Here is an 18,420-nt window from a genome sequence, read left to right as displayed (position 1 = left end):
ATTACCCGTAGTGTTAGGTAAGGGGTAAATGTAAGGGTATGGGTGGGTTGCGCTTCAGCGGGTCGGTGTGGACTTGTTGGGCCGAAGGGCCTGTTTCCACACTGTAAGTCTAATCTAAAAAAAACCATTCTCGTGAACCTCCTCTGAGCACTCTCCAGGATCAGTACATCCTTCCTGAGATACGGGGCCCAAAATTGCACACAATACTCCAAATGTGGTCTGACCAGAGCCTTATACAGCCTCAGAAATACATCCCTGCTTATATTTAACTCCTCTCAAAATAAATGCCATCATTGGTTTGCCTTCCTAATTACTGACTCAGCCTGCAGGTTTACCCTGAGAGAATCCTGGACTAGGACTCCCCGAGTCTCATTGCACTTCAGATTTCTGAATTTTCTCCCCATTTCGAAAACAGTCCATGTCTCTATTCTTCCCATCCAAGTGTATGACCTCACACTTTCCCACATTGCATTCCATCTGCCACTTCTTTGCCCACTCTCCTAACCTGTCCAAATCCTCCTGCAGCCTCCCTGCCTCCTCAATGCTATCTTTGCATTGTCTGCAAACTTCACCAGAATGCTCTCAGTCACTTCATCCAGAACATTAATGTTTAAAGGGAAAAGTTCCAACACTGAATCATGTGGAACACCACTTGTCACCAGCTGCCATCCTGAGCAGGAACCCTTTATCCCGACTCTCTGCTTCCTGTCAGACAGCCAGGCTTCTATCTACGCTAGTACCTCGCCTCGGACACCCTGGGGCCCTTAGCGTACTCAGCAACCTCCTGTGCGGCAGCTGGTCAAAGGTCATCCCCATACAGTTAATGTCTGTGAAGTGCAATAATTTGCCTGTACAGCAACATGGCAAAAAAACAGATAATCAAAGGAGTATCCCAACAGTCACTTTTATAAAGGGCCAGGACACTGACATTTCTGATAATGACATTGAAGTATCACTGTCCAAAAGGGCTGATAGACAAGGCCATGGTTTAAAGCCTCACCTCAAATATGTGGTCTCTCTGAGGGCCTTGCTGTCTCATAAAAAACAGAAATGTGGTTAATGCGGTATCCCTCAGCAGAAAAGGAATATTGTTAATTCCACACTCTCTCAGTAACAGGCAGGAATATTGTCAATACCACACACTCTCAGTAACAGATAGGAATATTGTCAATACCACACTCTCTCAGTAACAGACAGGAATATTGTTAACACCACACTCTCTCAGTAACAGGCAGGAATATTGTCAATACCACACTCTCTCAGTAACAGATAGGAATATTGTCAATACCACACTCTCTCAGTAACAGGCAGGAATATTGTCAATACCACACTCTCTCAGTAACAGGCAGGAATATTGTCAATACCACACTCTCTTAGTAACAGGCAGGAATATTGTCAATACCACACTCTCTCAGTAACAGACAGGAATATTGTCAATACCACACTCTCTCAGTAACAGGCAGGAATATTGTCAATACCACACTCTCTCAGTAACAGGCAGGAATATTGTCAATACCACACTCTCTCAGTAACAGACAGGAATATTGTCAATACCACACTCTCTCAGTAACAGATAGGAATATTGTCAATACCACACTCTCTCAGTAACAGACAGGAATATTGTCAATACCACACTCTCTCAGTAACAGGCAGGAATATTGTCAATACCACACTCTCTCAGTAACAGATAGGAATATTGTCAATACCACACTCTCTCAGTAACAGGCAGGAATATTGTTAATTCCACACTCTCTCAGTAACAGGCAGGAATATTGTCAATACCACACTCTCTCAGTAACAGATAGGAATATTGTCAATACCACACTCTCTCAGTAACAGGCAGGAATATTGTCAATACCACACTCTCTCAGTAACAGATAGGAATATTGTCAATACCACACTCTCTCAGTAACAGGCAGGAATATTGTCAATACCACACTCTCTCAGTAACAGACAGGAATATTGTCAATACCACACTCTCTCAGTAATAGACAGGAATATTGTCAATACCACACTCTCTCAGTAACAGGCAGGAATATTGTCAATACCACACTCTCTCAGTAACAGACAGGAATATTGTTAATTTCACACTGTCTCAGTAACAGGGAGGAATATTGTCAATACCACACTCTCTAAGTAACAGGCAGGAATATTGTTAACACCACACTCTCTCAGTAACAGGCAGGAATATTGTTAATACCACAGTGTCTCAGTAACATGCAGGAATATTGTTAATTTCACACTCTCTCAATAATAGACAGGAATACCGTTAACACCACACTCTCTCAGTAACAGGCAGGAATATTGTCAATACCACACTCTCTCAGTAACAGGCAGGAATATTGTAAATACCACACTCTCTCAGTAACAGGCAGGAATATTGTTAATATCACACTCTCTCAGTAACAGACAGGAATATTGTCAATACCACACTCTCTCAGTAACAGACAGGAATATTGTCAATACCACACTCTCTCAGTAACAGATAGGAATATTGTCAATACCACACTCTCTCAGTAATAGACAGGAATATTGTCAATACCACACTCTCTCAGTAACAGGCAGGAATATTGTCAATACCACACTCTCTCAGTAACAGACAGGAATATTGTTAATTTCACACTGTCTCAGTAACAGGGAGGAATATTGTCAATACCACACTCTCTCAGTAACAGGCAGGAATATTGTTAATATCACACTCTCTCAGTAACATGCAGGAATATTGTTAATTTCACACTCTCTCAGTAATAGACAGGAATACCGTTAACACCACACTCTCTCAGTAACAGGCAGGAATATTGTCAATACCACACTCTCTCAGTAACAGACAGGAATATTGTCAATACCACACTCTCTAAGTAACAGGCAGGAATATTGTTAACACCACACTCTCTCAGTAACAGGCAGGAATATTGTTAATACCACAGTGTCTCAGTAACATGCAGGAATATTGTTAATTTCACACTCTCTCAATAATAGACAGGAATACCGTTAACACCACACTCTCTCAGTAACAGGCAGGAATATTGTCAATACCACACTCTCTCAGTAACAGGCAGGAATATTGTCAATACCACACTCTCTCAGTAACAGGCAGGAATATTGTTAATATCACACTCTCTCAGTAACAGACAGGAATATTGTCAATACCACACTCTCTCAGTAACAGACAGGAATATTGTCAATACCACACTCTCTCAGTAACAGATAGGAATATTGTCAATACCACACTCTCTCAGTAATAGACAGGAATATTGTCAATACCACACTCTCTCAGTAACAGGGAGGAATATTGTCAATACCACACTCTCTTAGTAACAGGCAGGAATATTGTTAATATCACACTCTCTCAGTAACAGCTGCAAATGTGTTGCTGGTCAAAGCACAGCAGGTTAGGCAGCATCTCAGGAATAGAGAATTCGACGTTTCGAGCATAAGCCCTTCATCAGGAATAAGAGAGAGAGAGCCAAGCAGGCTGAGATAAAAGGTAGGGAGGAGGGACTAGGGGGAGGGGCGATGGAGGTGGGATAGGTGGAAGGAGGTCAAGGTGAGGGTGATAGGCCGGAGTGGGGTGGGGGCGGAGAGGTCAGGAAGAAGATTGCAGGTTAGGAGGGCGGTGCTGAGTTGAGGGAACCGACTGAGACAAGGTGGGGGGAGGGGAAATGAGGAAGCTGGAGAAATCTGAATTCATACCTTGTGGTTGGAGGGTTCCCAGGCGGAAGATGAGGCGGAAGATGACTACACCTCCTCCCACCCTGCCCCCTGTAAAAACGCCATCCCATATTCCCAATTCCTTCGTCTCCGCCGCATCTGCTCCCAGGAGGACCAATTCCAACACCGCACAGCCCAGATGGCCTCCTTCTTCAAGGACCGCAGAGTCCCCCCAGACGTGATCGACGATGCCCTCCACCGCATCTCCTCCACTTCCCGCTCCTCCGCCCTTGAGCCCCGCTCCTCCAACCGCCACCAAGACAGAACCCCACTGGTTCTCACCTACCACCCCACCAACCTCCGTATACAACGTATCATCCGCCGCCATTTCCGCCACCTCCAAACGGACCCCACCACCAAGGATATATTTCCCTCCCCTCCCCTATCAGCGTTCCGCAAGGACCACTCCCTTCGTGACTCCCTTGTCAGATCCACACCCCCCACCAACCCAACCTCCACCCCCGGCACCTTCCCCTGCAACCGCAGGAAATGTAAAACTTGCGCCCACACCTCCACACTCACTTCCCTCCAAGGCCCCAAGGGATCCTTCCATATCCGCCACAAGTTCACCTGTACCTCCACACACATCATCTATTGCATCCGCTGCACCCGATGTGGCCTCCTCTATATTGGTGAGACAGGCCGCTTACTTGCGGAACGCTTCAGAGAACACCTCTGGGCCGCCCGAACCAACCAACCCAATCACCCCGTGGCTCAACACTTTAACTCCCCCTCCCACTCCACCAAGGACATGCAGGTCCTTGGACTCCTCCACCGGCAGAACACAACTACACGACGGCTGGAGGAGGAGCGCCTCATCTTCCGCCTGGGAACCCTCCAACCACAAGGAATGAACTCAGATTTCTCCAGCTTCCTCATTTCCCCTCCCCCCACCTTGTCTCAGTCGGTTCCCTCAACTCAGCACCGCCCTCCTAACCTGCAATCCTCTTCCTGACCTCTCCGCCCCCACCCCACTCCGGCCTATCACCCTCACCTTGACCTCCTTCCACCTATCCCACCTCCATCGCCCCTCCCCCTAGTCCCTCCTCCCTACCTTTTATCTCAGCCTGCTTGGCTCTCTCTCTCTTATTCCTGATGAAGGGCTTATGCTCGAAACGTCGAATTCTCTATTCCTGAGATGCTGCCTAACCTGATGTGCTTTGACCAGCAACACATTTGCAGCTGTGATCTCCAGCATCTGCAGACCTCATTTTTTACTCTCTCAGTAACAGACAGGAATATTGTCAATACCACACTCTCTCAGTAACAGACAGGAATATTGTCAATACCACACTCTCTCAGTAACAGACAGGAATATTGTCAATACCACACTCTCTCAGTAACAGACAGGAATATTGTCAATACCACACTCTCTCAGTAACAGACAGGAATATTGTCAATACCACACTCTCTCAGTAACAGACAGGAATATTGTCAATACCACACTCTCTCAGTAACAGACAGGAATATTGTCAATACCACACTCTCTCAGTAACAGGCAGGAATATTGTCAATACCACACTCTCTCAGTAACAGGCAGGAATATTGTTAATTTCACACTCTCTCAGTAATAGACAGGAATACCGTTAACACCACACTCTCTCAGTAACAGGCAGGAATATTGTTAATATCACACTCTCTCTGTAACAGGCAGGAACACAGGACAGCGACAGCACGAGGTTAGATACAGAGTAAAGCTCCCTCTACACTGTCCCCCCATCAAACACCCACAGGACAGGGACAGCACGGGGTTAGATACAGAGTAAAGCTCCCTCTACACTGTCCCCCATCAAACACTCCCAGGACAGGGACAGCACGGGGTTAGGTACAGAGTAAAGCTCCCTCTACACTGTCCCCCATCAAACACCCACAGGACAGGGACAGCACGGGGTTAGGTACAGAGTAAAGCTCCCTCTACACTGTCCCCCATCAAACACCCACAGGACAGGGACAGCACAGGGTTAGGTACAGAGTAAAGCTCCCTCTACACTGTCCCCCATCAAACACCCCCAGGACAGGGACAGCACGGGGTTAGGTACAGAGTAAAGCTCCCTCTACACTGTCCCCCATCAAACACTCCCAGGGACAGGGACAGCACGGGGTTAGATACAGAGTAAAGCTCCCTCTACACTGTCCCATCAAACACCCACAGGACAGGGACAGCACGGGGTTAGATACAGAGTAAAGCTCCCTCTACAGGAACAGCATGGGATGAGGTGTAGCTTAAAGTTTTGTCTGCAACATCCTAATAATATGCATGCTTGCATTGTTCCTGTGAGGGACTGTTACTCCTACAGTTAGTTCTGAACCTGCCCAATTAAAAGTGGTAGTGACAGCTTTGATAGGCCAGAGGACAGGTACAGTCGATAAAACTATTTAACTCATCTGTTAGTTTATAGTCTGCCTGATGTCACAGCTAACTGTCTGTAAAATAGTTCTGTGTCTTCTTGTAGACCTCCATTGCTCCTACTCCAAGTGTTCCTTACTCATGGTGTGGGGAAAACCTCCATTTATTTTCAGTGATTATACCGCACATTTTCAGTCTAGCCAACATTCAGTCCTTCATTTCATCACAGATGCTCATCACTGCCAGCCAGATTCAGTGGACCACTGATGTGACCAAGGCTCTGGTGACAGCCAAGGAACAAGGGGAGAAGAAGCCTGTCCGTGTTGTTAAAAGGAAGCAGGTGGGTTCAGCTGATCCGGAATTCTGGCAGTGCCTACATATTTCATTCCAAGGTGGGAGACCATAAACTGACTGTCCAAGAACTGCACAGTACTCAGAGCTCTACTTCCCAGTGACTGAGCGTCATACAGATGTGCAGCATGGAAACAGGCCTGTTGGTTTCATTTGTCCATGTCGACCAGATTATTCTAAACTAATCTGTTCCCATTTGCCAGCATTTGGCCCATATTCCTCTAAACCCTTCCTATTTATTTACTCACCCAGATGTCTTTTAAATGCTGTAATTGTACCAGCCTCCACCACTTCCTCTGGCAGCTCATTCCATTCACGCACCACCCTCTGTGTGAAAACATTGCCCCTTAGATCCCTCTTAAATCTTTCCACTCTCACCCTAAACCTATGATTTGGAGATGCTGGTGTTGGACTGGGGTGTACAAAGTTAAAAATCACACAACACCAGGTTATAGTCCAACACCTGATGAAGGAGCGTCGCTCCGAAAGCTAGTGCTTCCAATTAAACCTGTCGGACTATAACCTGGTGTTGTGTGATTTTTAACTTTCTAAACCTATGCCCTCTCATTTCGGACTCCCTGACCCGATCCATGCCCCTCTTGATTTTATAAGCCTCTATAAAGTCATCTCTCAGCCCCTGATGCTCCAGGGAAAATAGCCCCAGCTTATTGAGCCTCTCCCACTAATTCAAACCCTCCAACCGTGGCAACATTGTAAATCTTTCAAGTTTCATAACATCCCTATAGCAGGAAGAGCAGAATTACCACGCAATATTCCAACAGTGGCCTAACCAATGTCCTGTACAGCCGCAACATGATCTCCCAAATCCTGTACTCAATACTCTGACCAATAAAGGAAAGCATACTAAACGCCTTCTTCACTATCCTATCTACCTGCGACTCCACTTTCAAGGAGCTATGAGCCTGCACTCCAAGGTCTCTTTGTTCAGCAACACTCCCTAGGACCTTACCATTAAGTGTATAAGTCCTGTTAAGATTTGTTTTCCCAAAATGCAGCACCTCGCATTTATCTGAATTAAACTCCATCTGCCACTCTTCAGCCCATCTGATCAAGATCCTATTGTACTCTTCTTCACTGTCCACTACACCTCCAATTTTGGTATCATCTGCAAACTTACTAACTGTACCTCTTATGCTCACATCCAAATCATTTATGTAAATGACCAAAAGTAGAGGATCCAGCACCGATCCTTGTGGCACTCCACTGGTCACAGGCCTCCAGTCTGAAAAACAACCCTCCACCACACCCTCTGTCTTCTACCTTTAAGCCAGTTCTGTATCCAAATGGCAAGTTCTCCCAGTATTCCGTGAGATCTAACCTTGCTAATCAGTCTCCCATGGGGAACCTTGTCAAATGCCTTACTGGAGTCCATATAGATCACATCTACTGCTCTGCCGTCATCAATCCTCTTTGTTACGTCTTCAAAAAACTCAATCAAGTTTGTGAGACATGATTTCCCACACACAAAGCCGTGCTGACTATCCCTAATAAGTCCTTGCCTTTCCAAATACATGTACGTCCAGTCCCTCAGGATTCCCACCAACAATTTATGTACCACCAATGTCAGGCTCACCCGACTATAGTTCCCTGGCTGGTCCTTACCACCCTTCTTAAATACTGGTACCACGTTAGCCAACCTCCAGTCTTCCAGCACCTCACCTGTGACTATCGATGATACAAATATCTCAGCAAGAGGCCCAGCAATCACTTCTCTAGCTTCCCACAGAGTTCTCGGGTACACCTGATCAGGTCCTGGGGATTTATCCACCTTTAACTGTTTCAAGACATCCAGCGCTCCTCCTCTCTAATGTGGACATTTTTCAAGATGCCACCATCTATTTCCCTACATTTGATATCTTCCTGTGACTATCGATGATACAAATATCTCAGCAAGGGGCCCTGCAATCACTACTCTAGCTTCCCACAGAGTTCTCGGGTACACCTGATCAGGTCATGGGGATTTATCCACCTTTATGCATTTTAAGCCATCTAGCTCCACCTCCTCTGTAATATGGACATTTTTCAAGATGTTGCTATATATTTCCCCACATTCCTTATCTTCCATATCCTCCTCCAAAGTAAACACTTACTTAGTATATCCTTCATCTCCTGCAGCTCCCCAGGCCGCCTTGCTGATCTTTAAAAGGGGCCCTAGTCTCTCCCTAGTTAGCCTTTTGTCCTTAATGCATTTGGATGTCTTTGGATTCTCCTTAACCCTATTTGCCAAAGCTATCTCATGTTCCCTTTTTGCTGTCCTTATTTTCTATTAATTATACTCCTACTGCCTTTATATTCATCTCAGGACCCAGGGATAGCCTCGGGTTCGGGTGGTTCGGGCTGAAGCAGAAAATGCTGAGAGGAGAGGTGGGAAGATATGTTTCACACCATGCAATCTTCACACAGTTTGGATATTGAGAACCTCGAATCAGGAAGTACATGAGAGGGAAGGAGACCTTGGTTCAGCAAAGTCGAGTTAGGATTTGGGACAGGCTGCCTGGGAGAGCGGTGGTTTTCAAAAGGAAATTAGATACATCTTTAATAGAAAATCTAACTCACAGATATGTGCAAAGCTGGAAAGACAGAAATGTGAGTTGGGTGGGACTAACCTGTCCGAAAGGATGGGACAGACTGGGTGAGCCAAATTCCACTCTCAGGTTCGATATTTGGTGGGAGAGTTGGCTGAAGGTCATCCAGGAGCAGTGCGTTTTTTGTCAGGCGTGCTGGACTGATGCACTTCAGTAACATCATGTACTGGTGACAGTGGTTTGTTGTACTGCTGGGTATTGTCAGCTGCAGCAACAGGCTCTCCCGTCACTGGTCTGTTCTATCCCCTCCCTTCACCCTCATTCACCAGCTGGCTTCCCACCATGGGTTTTGGGAACACAATCTCTGTGCTCTGTCCTGTTCTGCTGCAGAAATTGTCCCAATGTTTGGAGCCTTCCCTGTTATGTAACCCTGGGTTGTTGTGGTATTCACTGGCTCCCTATATCATATTTTATCTGATTTACCTCTAATTCTAAATCCAAATGGTACAGTTACAGGACTTTAAAACATAGAATTTACAGAAATTTCAACAAACTTGGTCAATACATGGAGCCCCAAGTTTTCGAACATAGAACAGTCAGCGCAGAACAGATCCTTCAGCCCTCGATGTTGTGCTGGCATTTGTCCTACTCTAAGATCAGAGTAGCCTACATACCCCTCATTGTACTATCTTCCATCTGCCTATCTAGGAGTCAGTTAAATGGGCAGCACGGTGGCTCAGTGGTTAGCACTGCTGCCCCTCATAGCACCAGGGATCTCAGTTTGATTCCAGTCTCAGGCGACTGTCTGTGTGGAGTTTGTACATTCTCCCCGTGTCTACATGGGTGCTCCAGTTTCCTTCCACAACCCAAAGATGTGCAGATCAGGTGAATTGGCCATGTTAAATTGCCCGTAGTGTTAGGTGTATTCGTCAGGGTTAAATATAGGGTAGAGAGTGGGTTACTCTTCAAAGGGTTGGTGTGGACTTATTGGGGGGAGGGTGTAGGGGCAAAGGGTCTGTTTCCATACTGTAGGGAATCTACTGTAACCTAAATGTCCCCAATGTATTTTCTCTCATTTAGCTCTAAGTGTGAGGTCAGTCAGTCCAGCTTCACCCTCCTTCTTCAACAATCAACTACAATTACATAGGTCAATGAACAGGCCAATACAATCATTTCCAATTCCCATTAACACTGCACGGGGGAATCTATACTGGATGTACTTTTGCAGGGCTTCCGAACGTGCAGGCTCTGGACTCCTAATGGGTTACTTTGGGGTTGAAATCTCTAAGATAACAGTGGTCCCACTTGGCCCGCTGACTGAGTTATAATGACTGTGCTCCAGCTCCCCATCCATCACCCTGACTCTCACAGTCTCCCCAGTGCACTCTCCCAGGTCACACTGAGGAGTCATAACAACTTGCAGGCCTCAGAAATTAGGCCACAGTGGGATAAAACTTTGGGAGCACTGCACTAAAGGTTGGGGGCTGGGCGAGAAAGGAGAAGATGTGGAGAGAGAGAGAAAGAGAGAGGGGAGAGCGCAGGGTGAAAGAAGTAACCCTGTTATAATTGAGATTCGCTGGACAGTTAGTGCTTTCATTAAACCCTAACCTTAACATCACTACCTTTGCAGGTGAGCATGCTCCGCAAGTATTCCGAAGCTATCCGTGGAAATCTGACAAAGATCATGCGCCTGAAGATCGTGGCTTTGGTGACAGTGGAAGTTCATGCAAGAGATGTCATCGACAAACTGTACAAGCTGGGGTGTATGGACGTGACTTCGTTTGATTGGCTGAGTCAACTTCGCCTTTACTGGGACAAGGTAGCCAAATCCAAATCTGAGCCCATCTCCACTCCCCTCTCGATTTTAATAGAAATGTTTTCTCCCCTACTCTACCAATGATCTCTGATATTTCTCTCAATTCCTACATGAGGCTGGCCATCAAAGATGAAGATCCTTGACCTGGAATATTAACTCTTAATTTTCTTCTCCACAGAAGCTATCTGATCTGCTGAGTGTTTTCCTCATGATCTGTTTTTATTTCAGATTTATAGCGTCTGTAATACTGTGCTTTCCACATTTCTGTGGGTCTGGCATCACAGGGGTAAGGGCATCAGTGAAGCAGTTGGGTTTTTATGACAATCCAGTGTGCACCTTCACTGTGATTAGCCCTTTTTAAACTAGTCATAGGGACACTGGAACAATAATAGGCCATTTGGCCCTTCGATCCATCTCCACCATTGTCAAAGACAGTACTGTTGTAGTTACAGAGTTTCTGCCTGTTATTGAGGGAATGCAGTACTAACAGAGTTCTTATCTATTACTGATGGGGTGTAGTATTAATGGAGTTATTGTCTATTACTGAGGGACTGTGGTATTAACAGAGTTATTGGCTATTACTGATGGGGTGTAGTATTAATGGAGTTATTGTCTATTACTGAGGGACTGTGGTATTAACAGAGTTATTGGCTGCTACTGAGGGAGTGTAGTATTAATGGAGTTACGTCTATTACTGAGGGACTGTGGTATTAACAGAGTTATTGTCTATTACTGAGGGATTGTGGTATTAATGGAGTTACTGTCTATTACTGAGGGACTGTGGTATTAACAGAGTTATTGTCTATTACTGAGGGATTGTGGTATTAATGGAGTTACTGTCTGTTATTGAGGGACTGTAGTATTAACAGAGTTATTGGCTATTACTGAGGGAGTGTAGTATTAATGGAGTTACTGTCTATTACTGAGGGACTATGGTATTAACAGAGTTATTGTCTATTACTGAGGGACTGTTGTATTAATGGAGTTACTGTCTATTACTGAGGGAGTGTAGGATTAATTGAGTTACTATATATTACTGAGGGACTGTGGTATTAATGGAGTTACTGTCTATTACTGAGGGACTGTTGTATTAATGGAGTTACTGTCTATTACTGAGGGAGTGTAGTATTAATGGAGTTACTGTCTATTACTGAGGGACTGTAGTATTAACAGAGTTATTGGCTATTACTGAGGGACTGTGGTATTAATAGAGTTATTGGCTATTACTGAGGGAGTGTAGTATTAATGGAGTTACTGTCTATTACTGAGGGACTGTGGTATTAATGGAGTTACTGTCTATTACTGAGGGAGTGTAGGATTGATGGAGTTACTGTATATTACTGAGGGACTGTGGTATTAACAGAGTTATTGGCTATTACTGAGGGAGTGTAGTATTAATGGAAGTCTTATCTATTACTGCAGGAGTGTGATATTAATGGGCTTCCTGTCTATTATTGAAGGATTGTAGTATTGAAGGAATTATCTATGACTGAGGTAGCATGTTTCTGTCTATTGCTCCAATAAGGTAATGTCTGGTTGTAGTTTTAGTTCCGTTATTCTATCTAACTCTTCAAAACACTGAAGTTCCTTGTCCACCAAACATCGATCGAACTGTGCTTAGAATATTGCCCATCCATGCTGTTGTTCCATCCAGGGCACACAGGCAAGAACTGCCCACCAACTTTCACACAGGTAGGTAACACAGCTGGGATTGGTCATCACAGACAAACATAACTCAGTGCTTTCTCCCACAGACACACTGACCTCCTGCATGTGTTCCGAGGTGGTAGTTTGGCTGAATTCAGCAGAACACAAGTGAAACATTCAAGCCCAAATAGTTAGAGCTCTGCATGGTTCAGCTGCTTGTTGCTTTGCAGCGATGTCTGTGCATCTGTTTTATTAAGAGTGAGTTGAGTGCTGGAAGATGGCAGAGATCCAGAGAAGATGCAATAAATCCAGAAGTAGTGTGCAGGCCAACACATGCATGTACACAGATCTCTGAAAGTTGCCACCCAGGTAAATAGTGCTGTGAGGAAGGCATATGGTGTACTGGGCTTTATTGGCAGAGGAATTGAGTTCCGGAGTCCTGAGGTCATGTTGCAGTTGTATAAGACTCTGGTGAGGCCTCATCTGGAGTATTGTGTGCAGTTTTGGTCGCCATACTATAGGAAGGATGTGGAAGCTTTAGAACGAGTGCAGAGGAGGTTTACCAGGATGTTGCCTGGAATGGTAGGAAAATCTTATGAGGAAAGGCTGAGGCACTTGGGGCTGTTCTCATTGGAGAAGAGAAGGTTTAGGGGAGATCTGATAGAAGTGTATAAGATGATTAGGGGTTTAGATAGGGTAGATACTAAGAACCTTTTACCGCTAATGGAGTCAGGTGTTACTAGAGGACATAGCTTTAAATTAAGGGGTGGTAGGTATAGGACAGATGTTAGGGGTAGATTCTTCACACAGCGGGTTGTGAGTTCATGGAATGCCCTGCCCGTATCAGTGGTGAACTCTCCTTCTTTATGGTCATTTAAGCGGGCATTGGATAGGCATTTGGAAGTTATTGGGCTAGTATAGGTTAGGTAGGATTCGGTCGGCGCAACATCGAGGGCCGAAGGGCCTGTACTGCGCTGTATCCTTCTATGTTCTATGTTCTAACTACCCAGAGATAAACGATTATATTTTGTTAACACCTACCATTTACACTTGCACTTCACCTATGTCCCTCCTCTTTGTGTTTTGCTCTGGGTACTCAAATCATCTTTTCCACGTTCTCCTCCTCCCCTTTACCAACAGTGTGAAAACCATCATCTCGGTTGCTCAGGGGCTAGTACTGCTGCCTCACAGTGCCAGGGACCTAGCTTCAGTTCCACCTTTGAGGAGAAAGTGAGGACTACAGATGCTGGAGCTCAGAGCTGAAAATGTGTTGCTGGAAAAGCACAGCAGGTCAGGCAGCATCCAAGGAGCAGGGCAATCGACATTTCAGGTCCTGAAGAAGGGCTCATGCCCGAAACGGCGATTCTCCTGCTCCTTGGATGCTGCCTGACTTGCTGCACTTTTTCAGCAACACATTTTCAGCTCAGTCCCAACTTTGGCTGACTGTCTGGTTGGAGCTTGCTCATTCTCCCTATGTCTATGTGGGTTACTTCTGGGTCTCTGGTTTCCTTACATGATCACAAAGATGTGCAGGTTAGGGTGGATTGGCCATGGGAAATTGTCCCATAGTGTCCAGGGATGTACAGGTTAGGGTGGATTAGCCATGGTGAAATTGTCCCATAGTGCCCAGGGATGTGCAGGTTAGGGTGGATTGGTCATGGGAAATTGTCCCATAGTGCCCAGGGATGTGCAGGTTAGGGTGGATTAGCCATGGGAAATTGTCCCATAGTGTCCAGGGGTGTGCAGGTTAGGGTGGATTGGTCATGGGAAATTGTCCCATAGTGCCCAGGGATGTGCAGGTTAGGGTGGATTGGCCATGGGAAATTGTCCCATAGTGCCCAGGGATGCACAGGTTAGGGTGGATTGGCCATGGGAAATTGTCCCATAGTGCCCAGGGATGTGCAGGTTAGGGTGGGTTGGCCATGGGAAATTGTCCCATAGTGCCCAGGGATGTGCAGGTTAGGGTGGATTGGCCATGGGAAATTGTACCATAGTGCCCAGGGATGTGCAGGTTAGGGTGGGTTGGCCATGGGAAATTGTCCCATAGTGTCCAGGGATGCACAGGTTAGGGTGGGTTGGCCATGGGAAATTGTCCCATAGTGCCCAGGGATGTGCAGGTTAGGGTGGGATTGGCCATGGGAATTTGTCCCATAGTGCCCAGGGATGTGCAGGTTAGGGTGGGTTGGCCATGGGAAATTGTCCCATAGTGCCCAGGGATGTGCAGGTTAGGGTGGGTTGGCCATGGGAAATTGTCCCATAGTGCCCAGGGATGTGCAGGTTAGGGTGGGTTGGCCATGGGAAATGCAGGGTTATCAGGATAAGGTAGTTGGGTTGGGTATGAGTAAGATGTTCTTTGTAAGGTTGGTGTGGACTCGATGGGCCGAAAGGCCTGGCTCTCGCACTGTAGGGATTCGATGATTTTCCAAATGTCTTCCATTCTGGGAAGAGTCAGTTTGGACTCAAAACCTTCACTCTGTTTCTTTCTCCACACATGCTGCCGGAGCTGCTGGGTTTCTTCAGCTCTTTCTGTTTTTTATTTCGGATCTCCAGCAGTAACAGGACATTGCTTTTATTTGAGTGCAACTGTTATAGGGGATCTCATGATAGCAAGAGAACAGGCCAGGGACTTTCTGTTCCTGTCGTTTGTCGGATGAGCATGGAATATATTTGGACGGTGTATATTGTTTCTCTTTTCCACAGGATGTAGATGACTGCATCATCCGGCAAACCAACACCCATTTCCAGTATGGGTACGAGTACCTGGGCAACTCAGGCCGACTGGTGATCACTCCACTCACCGATAGGTAAGGCTTAGGGCTGCACTGTCACTGAGGGTGCGATCGGGTGCTGTTCATGGAGGCAGAAGGCTTTGGGATGAGTGGGTGTGTCACTGCCTGTTGTTGACCTGTGAGGAGAGAACCAGGCATACCATCCACAGTCATCATCAGGAAAGTTAGTGTGTGTAATAGCAGCACCATCAGTCTGTGCAGGAAAAAACAGGTCTCTGTCAATTCAGGACACACTTCTCTCTGATTATCTTCTTTGAGCCTTTTGTTGTTTTCAGTGTTTGACTCAACTTACTGTACAACAAAGCATTTATGATGAAAAAAACGTTATCAGGCGTAGACATAGGGTCATAGAGATGTACAGCATGGAAAAAGATCCTTCGGTCCAATCTGTCCATGCCGACCAGATATCCCAACCCAATCTAGTCCCGCCTGCCAGCACCCGGCCCATATCCCCCCAAATCCTTCCTATTCACATATACCGCTTTGTTTGTGAGTTCTCAAGGCGAGAGATATCCACACTACGTAACAGCATAGCTGCAGGCTTCCCTATCTGACGCTCAGAGTCCGTACCCCACAGTGGGGAAATGCTCCTCTCCTAACTGCAGCAGGTTTCAAAGCACTTACTTGCTTTTGCAAGTTTGTCTGCTTCAGGTGGGCCTCAGTGGAGGCCAGTGCAGCAGTTTCAGTAGCCAAGCCTTCCATGGTAGGTACCTTCTGCAAGTATATACAGACTCCATATTGCCCGCTGTGCACCATCCCCTGCTGTCTGTGCCAAGGGCAGTCAGAAACAAGTCCTGTAATGTGATGGTAATGATAGCTGTGTAAGAGTTTTTACAGTTCATGGCGGGGCATGAGCATTGCAGGCTGCATTAGCTTTTATTGCTTATTCCTTGTTGCCCATTAGAAGGTGGGGGTGAGCTGCCTTCTTGAATAACCACCGTTTATGTGCTATAGGTAGACCCACAACACCCTGAGGGAGGGAATGCCTGGATTTTAACCCAATGACAATGAAGTCAGGATGATACATGACGCAGAGGGGAACATGCAAGTGGTTGTTCCCATGTATCTGCTATCTTGGCCATCTCGGTGGTAGTGGTTGTCAGTTTGGAAGATGCTATTGAAGGAATTTGGGGAGTTTCTGCAGTGCATCTTGTAGAATGTACACACTGCTGCTACTGAGCTTTAGCAGCAGGGTGACTGAGTGTTTGTGAATATTAGGGCGGCACGGTGGCACAGTGGCACAGTGGTTAGCACTGCAGCCTCACAGCGCCAGGGACCTGGGTTCAATTCCCGCCTCAGGCGACTGACTGTGTGGAGTTTGCACGTTCTCCCCGTGTCTGCGTGGGTTTCCTCCGGGTGCTCCGGTTTCCTCCCACAGTCCAAAGATGTGCGGGTCAGGTGAATTGGCCATGCTAAATTACCCGTAGTGTTAGGTAAGGGGTAAATGTAGGGTTATGGGTGGGTTGCGCTTCGGCAGGTCGGTGTGGACTTGTTGGGCCGAAGGGCCTGTTTCCACACTGTAAGTAATCTAATCTAATCTAATGGTGCCAGTCATGCGGGGGAGGGGGGGTAATTTGTCTTGGAAGGTGTCAAGTTTTTGAGTGTTGTTGAAGCTGCACTTATCCAGGCAAATAGGAAATATTCCATCACACTCCTGCCTTGTACCTGGCGGACAGACTTTGGGGAGTTACTCATTGCAGGATTCCTGGTTTCTGACCTGCTCTTGTAGCCATTGTGTTCATGTGGTGAGTCCAGTTCATGTCAATGGTAATTCCCAGGGTGTGAGGGATTCACTGATGGTCAAGGAGGCTGGTTAGATTATGTCTTACTGGAGGTAGTCATTGCCAAGCATCTGTATGGCTTCAGTGTTACTTTCCACATGTCAGCCAAAGCCTGGATATTCTCTCAATCTTTCTGCATTTGGACATGAACTGCTTCAGCGTCTGAGGGAGTGGGACGAATGGTGCTGAATATTGCACAATCATTGGCGAATATCCCCATTTCTGACCTTTCGATGGAGGGAAGGTCATAAATCATTAGCTTTCCTCTGTCCGATTAATCCACCAACACTGCTTCATTCTGCACGCATGCCTGAGAGCTGGACATCAGTACAGAGGTAGTCGACACAGGAACACTCTCCTTCCTCATCTCAGAATCTCATGGTTTCTTCTTTTTAGGTGCTACATGACACTGACCACTGCTCTCCACCTGCACCGCGGTGGGTCACCCAAAGGACCAGCAGGGACAGGGAAGACAGAGAGTGTGAAAGACCTGGGAAAGGCCCTGGGCATGTATGTGATAGTGGTAAACTGCTCAGAAGGCTTGGACTACAAATCGATGGGCCGAATGTACTCTGGCTTGGCACAGGTGAATATAATGGAACATTGTCTTTGTTCATGTTTGTCAAGGGGTTTTATCCCTTTCAGAAACACACACAGCACTGAGGGAGTGGGCACTGTCAGAGGGTTAGCCTGAGGGAGCACCGCACCATCGGAAGGTCATTGCTGAGGGAGTGCCGCACTGTCGGAGGGTCAGTGCTGAGGGAATGCCGCACTGTCAGAGGGTCAGTGCTGAGGGAGCACCGCACTGTCGGAGGATCAGTGCTGAGGGAGTGCCGCACTGTCGGAGGGTCAGTGCTGAGGGAGCGCTGCACTGTCGGAGGGTCAGTATCGGAGGGTCAGTGCTGAGGGAGTGCCACACTGTCTGAGGGTCAGTGCTGAGGGACTGCCGCACTGTCGGAGGGTCAGTGCTGAGGGAGTGCCGCACTGTCGGAGGGTCAGTGCTGAGGGAGTGCCGCACTGTCGGAGGGTCAGTGCTGAGGGAGAGCTGCACTGTCGGAGGGTCAGTGCTGAGGGAGTGGGCACTGTCGGAGGGTCAGTGCTGAGGGAGAGCTGCACTGTCAGAGAGTCAGTGCTGAGGGGGCGCTGTACTGTCGGAGGGTCAGTGCTGAGGGAGTGCCCCACTGTCGGAGGGTCAGTGCTGGGGGAGTGCCGCACTGTCGGAGGGTCAGTGCTGAGGGAGTGGGCACTGTCGGAGGATCAGTGCTGAGGGAGTGGGCACTGTCAGAGGGTCAGTGCTGGGGGAGTGCCGCACTGTCGGAGGGTCAGTGCTGAGGGATTGGGCACTGTCGGAGGGTCAGTGCTGAGGGAGTGGGCACTGTCAGAGGGTCAGTGCCGAGGGAGTTTCGCACTGTCGGAGGGTCAGTGCTGAGGG

The 18,420-nt window shown here is 47.1% G+C and overlaps 1 protein-coding gene across 1 annotated transcript in view; it reads left to right on the top strand.

Moving 5' to 3' along the window:
• Positions 1 to 18,420, top strand: part of dnah2 (dynein, axonemal, heavy chain 2) — a 288,980-nt gene that overhangs the window by 123,749 nt on the left and 146,811 nt on the right. Inside the window, exons 31-34 of the mRNA XM_060854787.1 lie at positions 6,288 to 6,398; positions 10,586 to 10,774; positions 15,119 to 15,222; positions 17,385 to 17,574. Coding sequence (XP_060710770.1) covers positions 6,288 to 6,398; positions 10,586 to 10,774; positions 15,119 to 15,222; positions 17,385 to 17,574 — 594 coding nt within the window. The remainder of the gene's footprint in view (positions 1 to 6,287; positions 6,399 to 10,585; positions 10,775 to 15,118; positions 15,223 to 17,384; positions 17,575 to 18,420) is intronic.

This window comes from Hemiscyllium ocellatum, chromosome 44 (genome assembly GCF_020745735.1).
Source record: "Hemiscyllium ocellatum isolate sHemOce1 chromosome 44, sHemOce1.pat.X.cur, whole genome shotgun sequence".
NCBI classification, from domain to species: domain Eukaryota; kingdom Metazoa; phylum Chordata; class Chondrichthyes; order Orectolobiformes; family Hemiscylliidae; genus Hemiscyllium; species Hemiscyllium ocellatum.
Note: the sequence above shows the minus strand (reverse complement) of the source record. Positions and strands in the feature narration are given on the sequence as shown.